This window comes from Priapulus caudatus, unplaced genomic scaffold, assembly GCF_000485595.1.
Source record: "Priapulus caudatus unplaced genomic scaffold, Priapulus_caudatus-5.0.1 Scaffold3906, whole genome shotgun sequence".
Classification (NCBI taxonomy): domain Eukaryota; kingdom Metazoa; phylum Priapulida; class Priapulimorpha; order Priapulimorphida; family Priapulidae; genus Priapulus; species Priapulus caudatus.
In genome coordinates, this window is record NW_014580967.1 from 1 (window position 1) to 11,430 (window position 11,430).

The following is an 11,430-nucleotide window of genomic DNA, read 5'->3' on the forward strand; positions in this document are numbered from 1 at the left end:
CCATGACTTTGCCGGCGTGTGCCGTCGTTGTCGTCATAAAATAATCAGTTTCGGAGAAACGCCAGGTGGTGCCATCGTCCATGACAATACCGTCGTCACGCAACATGATGCCGTAACGCGCCTTGCCAATGGGTAATTTGGCAAAAGCGTTGCTGTAAATACGATTAAGGAACTCGGTTGCATCCGGGCCTTGAATAGAAATTTTACCCAGCGACGTGACATCGCATAAGCCGACCGTACGCCGTGTGGTTTCGGCCTCTCGGACATACGCTTCACTAATGCCTTCGCCTTGACGTGCAAAATACCAGGGGCGGTGCCAAAGACCGGCCATGGTCATAGTGCCGGCGCCGTGTTCAAGGTTCCAGGTTGTGCATCGCGTGGCGACGTAAGGGGCGGAAATGCTTGATGCGACATTGCGGACCTTTTTAAGGCCACGCACTTGGATTATCGGCGTATAAGCGTGTCGGAAAGTTGTTGCTGCCGATCTTCGGTATTTTCTTTACCTGTGCTTTTGCCATCAAACGCAGAGAGCCAATAATATTGCGGCGCAACTTGCCCCCATCAGTTGCCAATACCCAGTGTGTATAGCGGCTTGAGGTGCTCGACGAAGACAAACCCTTCTTGATGCGCCAGTCCGAACGTCATCGGGTATGGACATCGTGGCTGTGGATCGACAAAGCATTTAAGATGACGTCCTGGAGGGCACGAGAAACTTCGTAAAGTGGTTCGAATCGGATTTAACCAAAACCAGCCCTGCTAACGGGTGGCCAGAGTTTTTTTGGCCCTGATGGTGATACCCAATGCTTTTATCCGCTTGAGTACCTGGCCTGCTTCACACCGACTTCAAGAACATCCTCAGTTACTCCCAGACGGCCGCCGCCGAACGCCCGCCATAAGTTATCGGTTCAACTGAATTTCCTCAGGACCGACAAAACAGGCCTGTTCCGCATTTTCCACACGCGGTGTAATACCGCGGTGTGATAACAGGTTAACCAACGCGGTGACCAGCCACCTGACCCCAGGATAAGGTCGCTGGATTCGAATCCATGCGCCGACGCAGCCGTTATTTGAACGACGCGGCAATATCGGACGCATTGACGCCATGTCGAACACGTACATAGTAAGGGTGGCTGTGCGAGTATGTAGATTAACGAGCCGCTATTTCGCGATCATGCGCATCCAACGGATTTCGGGAATCAAACGCGTGCGAAGCATCAACGCATGCTGTACTTCGCACCGGCATTGCGCAGCTCAGCGCGCAGTTTGTAGTCGAGTCATTATTCGTGGCAGATCACAATATCCTGTCCTGCCACAACACCCCCTAAGATTGAGAATAGCGGCGGCCCGCCGCAGCTGTCAGTGACGGCCGGGGCGATCATTATTGCCGGAAGGCAATTGTCGGCGTTCCATAGCAACCCTTTGCGAGAATCAGTTTGGCTTTACGCACGAACGGCGTCCCAGAAACCCCCCCGCTTGCCTGGCAACTGTTTTGTCGGCCTGGCAAGATGGTCGTGACACGCTCGATATAATCCAGCGTACCGTTATGTAAAGTCCAAAATGCAGTGTGCGGGTCGTGATCGCGCGCATCGGCGGCTTTTTCGAGTGTTTTCCGATTAAGCTCAAGGCGTTGCTTGCTCTGATCCGCCATTGGCCATATTCAGAAAATCCCCCACCCGAGCTCCGCTATCCCTGGCTTCGACAACAGTTACATCCAGTCCGCTTTAGCTGCCGCGTGCGCGGTCCGACAACCCGCCAGGACCCGATCCCACGACCAGCGAAATCAGCAATAGGCGCATGAGCGTGATCAGTAAACATCTGGGTCGGCTTTCGCGTGAGGGCCGTACCCATGCCCAGCTGCCTTTGCGGGATGATGGCTCATATTTCCATCCACGAAGGCCAGTACTTTGCCCCAGTTCTAATGGTGGCAGCCCATGAATAGTTTTTGTAATAGAAACCAGCCGGAAAAGAACGCCAAATAAACCATTCACGGGAGCCCACATCGTAGCGCACGTTCGGCCAGGACGCTTTTGACACGCTGGCACTGAAGGCCATCGGTAGAGTTCCTGCAGGGGTGGTGGCTTTGACATTGGGGTCGCGGGCGGTTACCTCACCAACCGTGACCATAGCGCCTGATTCTTCCACGCCCGCCGACATGAATGCCGCGCGGACGAGATCTTGAAACTGCGCCGCAGAGTACGGTTTCGGGCGCGGAGTGTGCGCGGCATCCAATGACGAGGCGAGTGAATCAGCCGGCGTAGCCCGTCATGAGCGGGTGCCGTCCCAGCTAAAACCGATGTTGATCTCGGTCAACGCGACCGGCCGAAGCATAAACGTTTGGCACTCCATTGATCACCTCCACTGCTTTTGTGTTGCCAGCACTTTTGGCATTGCCATCGATGCGCAGGGCGAACCGATTGATTTCGTGAGTCATGGGTCCACGTTCGACGACCCAATCCACATACGACAAGCCAATTGGCGTGATGCATGGTTTCAGCCTGCATCGCCGAGAGATAATTTCGCGCATAGTAAATTGCGTCGTGCCATTCATCGACAGAGGCATCAAGCTACGGGATATACAATCCGGAGCATCAGCCACCATAAGATAAATTCAGAGTAATGGTCGCGTTCGGCCACAAAAGGACAGTTTGATTCTAATCATGTTCTATTCACCCTACCGTTGGCAACTTGGAATCGGGGCTGCAGCGGCCACGTTCATCGGATGTTTAACGCCGGTTCTGAAACACGCTCTCTCTAGGTCGCAACAGAATCTTCGACCTGATCGGAATCATCCGAGTGTTGCAATATAAACAGCACGGAAACTACCACGCCGAAGCGGGGGTCGCTTCTGAAGGCCGCATAGGTTTCCAGCCAGCGATGCGAGAGTAGAAGCTTATCGATAGGTTTTTAAGATGAATGCCCGCGCCATCCATGCGCCATATCCATGAGCTGACCAATGACGCCAACAAGCGCACAACGCCGAGAAGGGCTATTATTGCGCGGTCGCACGATTCGCGCGCATCCTGCACGGCATTGCAGGTTTTCCGCGCTGGCGCGGTAAGACTTATAAAAGAATCGAGTCCGCCGCCAAACCACCATGCCGACTTTAATCCGGATTGCGAAAATAATAAAAATGCGCTCACGCCGACTACCCATAGACGACAGACATTGATCGGTAGTGTTTTAGTGTTCTGTAAGCAAAGGCCTGCAATTTTATGACTTTCGATAGGCAGATTACGGAGACCCGCCATTTGCCAAGCCGCGAGGATATGACCCGCTACGCGCAAAACCAAGCGCTTTTTCCGCCGATCCGACCACGAGACGTTTCCAACGCGGTGACTTGACGTCTTGTTCGCGAGGTGACACCAGTGACCTTCGCGTTTTGGATGATATCGCACGCCCTGCATGTCCCGCACGCACGAGCATACCAGCCCGAGGCGATCCGGCGTCATGACCGCGCATCTACCAGCGGCACGCCTGTTGCAGCGTCCGCCGGCCCGGCGGCGCCGATGATACGGAAAGCGTCAATTGTCGTAGTTTAAATGCGAATTTCATTTTTGAGGTGTGGCGTAACATCCCACGTGTCGCCATCGCGTATCAGTCAGGCGCATGTTATACGCCCGCGCCGCCGCATCGCGTGGCACCTCCGGACTGGACGCAGATGAAACGTGATGGCGCTGACTGTGAACCTAACGTTGTAATCAAGTCGTGGCTTAACTTTTCCGCAGAGTCTTTAGTGAAGTGCTCATAGAAATAACGGTGGCCTGGGCGATGCGATATAATTCGAACGCACGGATAGTCGATGTTTGCGTCGCTGCGTTACCGCCGCCCTAGCCAGTGCCCCTTCTCCAGTACGCGATATTTTTAATACCAGATGCTTTCTTCGCCCAGATAATCGGGCGGTTGCCAGGCCATGCAAACCGGCGCCAACGCTTGGACCGACGTCATATGTTTTCTTTGGCTCTGGGTCCGCGCCCATTGTCGACCCAGTTTTTTTCTGCCACTAAAAACCGTTTTTGAAAAACAGCCGCATGCGCGCACCATATCGGACATGTATTTATTCTCCAGTATTCCGAGTTGGATTGGTATGGCACCGATGATAGCCTAGGCAGTTACGTTATATAATAGAGCGAGTCGTCATAAACCGCAGGGATTTACGACGCACTCTTTTTTGTCGGCGGCCTTCCTCCCGACTAATTCCACCGTCTGCTTCACTTTATCCCGCGTCAGCACGGATACATCAGATAGAAGTATCAACAATCAGGTATTTCTGAGCATTAGCACCACTCAGGCGTGTTTTCACCGCAAGCATTAAAAATCGACCAAACTCGCGACAGGGCCCGGTTGAACGCTTCTGCAATCCATCATCTACCCGCCCTCGATATGCAGCGACCTTTATCTCAAAGGTGCCAAGTTGAGCGGTGCGCCTTGCAATGCGATGCGTCCCAACAAAGCCATCGACGAGAAGCGCAGACCAAAAATATCCATATTGGCGTTTTGCTCGGGTACATAACATTCATTTGATAATCGAAGTCCGAAGATGTCGCGACCTACGTTTGACGCTGATAACAACGTTATCAAACGGTGACAGAGATACCACTAGGCGACTGACTTCCGTGCGCCCCGTGTTTTTCGAGCACATCCGGGATTGATAATAAACTAGATCGCCCATTGGCTATCTCAGCGTTGTCAATAACCTCCCCATCGACGTCGCGCCGTAATTGGCATTGATAGCATCGCGCAAGGATTTGCCTTTAGCGCAGGTAAGTCATCCGATTTTGAGATGCAAAACCATGCGCGCGCAATGTCGTGGTCGATTAACGTAGTCGGCGTATTTCTGAAACTATGCAGGCTGCCGAGTTTCACTCCACGTCGGGCAAAACTCGCGTCGGGTAAACTCGTACACTTTTCTGCCAAACGCTCCCGGCTACTGACAGCCTCAGTTCCCCCTGCATGAAGCACTTGCTCCAAGGCCTGCTTGGCCGTTTTTCCAGTCCGACCGTTATTCTTTCTTGGGCCATTCTCGTGTATCTTCGAAGTCACGAGCACGCAACGAGCTCTTCCGCAGCGACACGTTCGAGAATAAGTTGGATTTAGTTTTTTATCGACGGTTTTGAAGCCAGCCACGTTCACCATCAGCGACAGGCTCATACGCCGGTAACGCGAACGATAAATCGCGCATCAGGCAACACGAGCGCATGAAACCAGTAATTCGAACACCTCGCTCTCGCACAGTTGGTCGAGAAATTTCGGTTGGTAATTACTCACACGTGACCACAGCACATGAATGTGGTGCGCGTTCCGACCGACCGAGATAGTATCAATTGGATATAACCGAGTGTTCTATTGGCGCGTAACGTGGCTTGCTTACTTCGACAAATTGGTTGCGTTTTTAAACAGCCCTGAGCGGCCAAGCCGCAATACGGCGTTAGTTTTTTGGCTAACGACATACCCCCTCAGGCCATACCATCACATTCGTCGCGTTGCCATTGGCAGTTTGTTTGAGTTGGAGGGCGAAAGTTCCACTGGTATTGGGCCCGATGCATCGGTACGTGCAAAGTGATAGAGAGAAAAACGTTTAGGTAGGTTCCCTGAAATTCGCAGGGTCTTGCTCACAATATCATCTTCCCTCAAAATTCGAGGATCGAGCGAGCGAATACCGAGTCGAGCACCCAGGCCAAAGTCAGATTCATATCCAATGCAACTGACAGCATCGGAAATTGACCTATCGCCAGCACTGAATGCGTCTTAGGCGTTGAATCGATAAAAAAAACGCAGTGAACGGGGGCGCCCCCAAGTCAATACGGGCATCCAGGTATAGCAGGCGGCTACAACGAAATCGAGATCCTCCGTAAGCACTGACGTCGCGGTGCCCGCAATGGTCGACTGACGGCATCCGTATTGCCTGAGCCGTTAAACCCGGCCGTCCAGGTTGATCCAGTTTCGAGCAGTTCGTAATAAAGCCGTAAACCTCAGTGTTGCTCATATCGAAGCGGGTATCGATATCAGCATTGGCGTTGAAGTTATCGTCGCCGTAAGGTAATATCAGCGCGACTAAGCCAAGTAGAACTTGCAGCTTGCATCGAGGTCGAAGCGACAATTCCGTGATATTTGGCAATAAGAGGCAGGTCAGGGTGTTCGATCTGTAACCCCAGAGCACACTGTGAGATTCATCATCAAACCCCAGATGCATCTTCGAATCGATAGTATCGCCATCGAGAAGATATAGTACCCGAGTAATCCGGCGTCCAGGCATTCAATTCCGGCCTGAAATCCGATGGCATCCGCTTGAACGCTGGTTGAAAGCAAATACGTTAACGCCCATTAACGTAAGGGCAGTTTTATTGAAATATTTTGATCATTTTGAAGTTCCGTTGTAGTTTTTACTGCACAATCTATCCCTCATATTTTATAAGCCCGTCAAACACAATCGTCCATTTCACGCAGATGCGCCTTTATTTCAGTGAGAAATGGTAACGGTTAGTACGCCTGGGAAACCATTATTCATCGGGCATAGTTAAAACCGCTGTTTAATCGATGGGTAACTAATATCGTTCAAATTGAACGGAATGTGTGTATGATTGTCAATTACTTGACGTCCGATCGATCAAAAAAATTTATGCATTGGCAAAAAGGCGCGGGCGGATTTCGCGCGCACAACTAATAGGCAGTCGCTGCGTTTATCCCGGCTCGGTGTTTGACCCGATTTCAGCCCGTATTGCCGAAGAACTCGGCTTCGAAGTTGGCATGTTTGCTGGCTCAGTAGCATCGCTGACTGTGCTTGGTGACCCGGACCATATTGTGCTGACTTTAAGCGAATTCGCCGAACAGGCTTATCGCATCAACCGTGCGAGCGAATTGCCGATTTTGGTTGACGCCGATCACGGTTACGGCAACGCGCTAAACGTCAAGCGCACGGTTGAAGAACTCGAAACCGCCGGCGTTGCGGCTTTGTCGATTGAAGACACCGAGCTACCTCGGCCTTTTGCTTCTGGCGGCAAGACCACGCTGATATCAATCGAAGAAGGGGTTGGCAAAATGCGTGCGGCCGTAGCAGGTCGGCAGGATCCGAATCTGGTCATTGCTGCGCGCACCAGCGCGGTTCAAGAGTCGTGGCTTAGAACTGTATTGCCCGATATAGTGAGGCCTTACGCAGGAACGCCCCGGGGCGTGCGATGCATGTTCCTCTCATTGGCATTTCTGACAAAAATCATCACTCGAAGCTATTTCAAAAACCTGCGATTACCCATAATCCCTCGGCGGTGCCGGAGGCGGCGGGTGTTATATATAAAGACTCGATTATCTCGGTTCGATGGGCGTGCACATTTGCCTGCCAAGGGCGCCATCAACCGCGGTTTATGGCTGGCCATACCCCGTGCACGCTACAACACGCTCAAGGCCAAGTTCAGCGTGACAGGCGGCTCAAAACCGGTCTGACGGCTTGAGGGCATAGGCGCCATAACGAGCTGGTTAAAAGTCACGATTTTCAAAGAGGCGACGACGCTATGATCGGACTGGATACAAAGCATCTTTGCTTGAAGTAGCCGATTCTCACATTCTCGCTCGGCACGGGCCTGGTATCTCTCGCAACAAGGCCTTGCAAATCTTTCTTGGGCAGGCGTGCATGGCAAGCCCCTGATTGTTGCTGCCAGTATCCGCCAGTTCAGGCTAGCTGGTCGATATGCGACGGTATCTGACAGAAGACCAGAATTCGACAACTAAAACGGCCTTTCCAGGGGCAGTACTCAGTGTAAGCGCCTATCAAAACCTTAACCGATAATACAACTCAAGGTCTTTATATTTTCCGGCTTCCACTGAAGTGTTCGAAACTCAGATGAATCCAGGCGTTCCGGCGGGCACTTCGAATGCTCGAAAAATAGCATGGTCAAGCATCAACTTAAAAACTAGTGGGCCTTGATCAACGATGAACAGGTGTGTGAGCTTCCCATCATGGGGTTTCTTTATTCGGTCCCAGGCATGGTTTGATCTGCGAATTGGAAACCGTATGCTCGAGAAAAGAAAAGATTATCAATCCAAACTACGCGATCATAGCCTTGGCGGGTGCAGTCGCGGTGACTGACGGTGGGCTGCCTTTCTTGATAGCGAAGGTTTCGACGGTGCATCAGGTTACTTTTTTGGTCAACACTTATAAGGTAAACCAACTTGACTAGTGCCGAGCGATAAGTTTTCAATCTTAAGTGGTTGAATATTATGCGTCGGCGCTGGAGTCCCACACGCGAAGAGACGTGTGCCCGCTATGTCCCTTTATTTGATGCCACTCATCTCAATAATATCGATATTTTTTTGTTTGGCATGTTCGGACAGAAACGTGCTCTCGAAGACAAGCATTATGCAATTCTAGAAGCGTCAACAGCATGTTACGCGCAACTCGCTTTACTCAGGCAGCTCCTATCTGAGGAAAATCTAATTCACCACGCAAATGGGCCTTTACCTGCGGTTACTGGAGGGGAAAATTGAATGCTTCCGAAGAAGTGGCAATACGACACCAGTTTTTCAACTTGTTTTAATCTGTTTGGCAGTGAATGAATTTCGTTGTTAATCGACCTTAGTCTTTGATCGGGCGGGCGTTTAACCATTGGCTGCGTGCTATTGAAATGAAACCGTCGATTCTCCAAACAGTAAAACCGCCATGCCAAATCACGGTAGCAATAACGAACATTATCAGTCTTGCCACATTAGGTTTCCGACCGACACAAGGCCATCGCCAGCGATTTCTACATAGCTGCCCTGGCGGCCACAGCACCGGCACTAGTATGCGCCATAAAGCACAGCCGGGCAATGCTTCCAGAATCGGTCGCAGCCAGCCCGATGTGGCGTATCTGCAAAGCCCACACAGAATAACCACCCAGGCGAGTGGCGTAAACTGCGAGCAGCCATCATCCGATGGCGACTAAGACACTGATATTGTTCAAGCACGTTTTGAAACGTCCGCGGACAACCGCGGCGATAACACCGATTACCCACTGAGAGATATCAAGATCAATAATTGGGCGTGCCAACTTCGATCAATATTAACGCTGCTAGGCCGGACCTATCCACGGCGTCGGGTCACCTTTTGAGGCCTTTAGCGAAGAGAATCATCATGCGTCCGCCATGACCAGCAGGCCAGTCGAAGTCGAGAGAACGGCTAATCCGGCATGAAGAAAACGCATTCGCCATGTTCAGACCAAGCCAGCTTGAGCTGAGCCAACTGAAGCATTAAGGCGATCATAGCCAGTCACGGTAGCCGAGACGGTCACTGATTTATCCAGGCCGGAAAGACGTCAGCGACACCGGGATGCATTCAGTATAAACAACATGATTATTCGTTCGGGTCAGGCTGTGACCATCGATAGTGGTGAGCTCAGTCGAATGCCCCAGGCATATATTGCGACTACTAAACCAGCGCTACTGACAATGCATAGTGGCCAAGCGGCAAAGGCGGCTTGCCCAACTCCAGCGAGGCAAACTGGCGCCGAAGCACTGAATACTAGACGGCACTGCATGAGCATGGAGGCCAGTGGCTTACGCCTGCGGACGATGCGGCACCCTACCGACATGACGCCAAACAAGAAAAAGTCGAAAATAAAAATAGAGGACAGACGAGGCGACATGGCCTAGCAACTAGGCTTTGATAAGTGGTCATAGGTGTCGAAATCTGGCCTAAATAATCGAAACTACCATCACGGACTTAATGTCCGAATTAAAGTAAGCGCCTAGCGCTAAACGCTGGATCGCCGGAAAATCGAATTAAAGGCTTTCGCTAGCCGATCCACTGCGGCAGTCTTTTCTCTATCAATGCAGAAAATAACCAGGCCGGATATCGACCCGACTGAGCCTTGAAAGGCTGCCTGAACCTCTTCAGTGTAATTGTTTACTGGTGAGGTCGCGGTGTCATCGCTGCAGCTGTGCTGGGGCATGTTCTAGATCGGATATAATACTTTGCGCGGGTTCTGTAATACTGCAGCTTCTTCGCTTTGTTCCGGCGCGAGCGGCGCGGTGTGCGCGAGTACAATGGCCAGATAAAATGCTGCCTCGGATTAATCGCAGTTCACCGGTTGTCTGCGTGAGGGCGATTTATCGTTATCGAGTAGCTTGCCGGTTGCCTGGTCGAGGGTATGGTAGCGACACTTTAGCTTTGTTGTTGCGGTTTTAATACTGAGTCTCCAAGGGTGAGACGGCAAGCGCCAGAACTACGACCAGCGATCCCCAAACGCAGGTGATTCTCTTCGATTAGCTGTTTGACGTGTTTTGGCGGCGGACCCGGAGCCGGCACGGTTCGAACTAATGCCGACACCGGCCATCACGTGCACGATGGCGCAGAGCACATTTTGCGCTGGTGCGAGCTCGCCATGATTGGGAATAGATCGGTCAAGGTAAATCGCGCAGGATATTGCCGGTACAGAAATCGTATCTTTGCCCGCGGATGCTACGCTCCAACGTATAACGCATGGCGCGCAGTGGCGACCTAGATTTTGATATCGACATCTCGATAAAATCATAATCCTGCAAATACAACTTCCACCGTTGTCGATGAGTTCGTGGTCGTCGGGCGGTAAGCTTCGTCGACCAAAAATACCGCTGGCGTCTCAGAGCGTGCGAGCGCGGTGAGCGCGATAGTTTCACCTAACCAGTCTAGAATCGGTGCATCTGTGGTCTGGGCACATCGCCAGATATCACCCTTTTCACATTCTGTTCATGTAGATGACGTTGCCCACTCTTCATCGAGCAATGGCGAGCAAGCGGCATTCGGCAAGTGATTTGTTTCGAAGGTTTTTTATCGGTGCGAAACCGTATTCTTCTGCCGTTTTGCGCCATCAAACCAACGTGCGGGGTAGCGGGTGCGCGCCATGGGTACGTCGGATGCGAAGGCACCGGTTGAGTTTTAGCAAAAATTGATTCAATTTCCTATGATAATTCGCGCGTCTGTACTCTCGGCATGACCCGCGGGTTTGGTGTCTTTCCAGAGCTTGCCAATCCGGGCGCCCCACATTTACCGGCCATTGACGATCATCGCGCGGCGATCGAGGCCCTCGGACGATGACATCGTTCGGGCGTGTAGATTCAGAGATACCTCTGGTCGAGTCGAACGCATGGCTACTCAGGACGAGCTGTCGTAACAGGAATGAATATCGTGTTCAAGGTGTCTTCGCGGAAGATCACGTTGCGAATCTTTTCGTAAACGCTCGCTAAGTGGCCGATGTATTGGGGTTGACACTCGCAGGTTTTTCGAACAAGATGCCCCATATTTTGGTGAAACGAATCCTGGTGTGAGACGAGGCCCTTGAGCCGGCGGTGGCGAAAGCAGCAATCGGGTGGGACGACCTTCCATCGATCGTCGGCTTTGACGTCAGCGAAAACATCACGGCCGGTGTCGCGCGTTCGGCGTCGGTTCGCTTTCATATTCGGGACTCGACCAACGCCTTAGCACTC

At 51.9% G+C, this 11,430-nt stretch overlaps 1 protein-coding gene across 1 annotated transcript; it reads left to right on the plus strand.

Moving 5' to 3' along the window:
* The first annotated feature begins 6,744 nt into the window (after positions 1 to 6,744).
* Positions 6,745 to 7,434, plus strand: LOC106819647 (oxaloacetate decarboxylase-like). Its single transcript, XM_014824250.1, has 2 exons — positions 6,745 to 7,137; positions 7,336 to 7,434. The coding sequence occupies exons 1-2, from the start codon at positions 6,745 to 6,747 to the stop codon at positions 7,432 to 7,434; spliced, it is 492 nt and encodes a 163-aa protein (XP_014679736.1).
* The last annotated feature ends 3,996 nt before the right edge of the window (positions 7,435 to 11,430 follow it).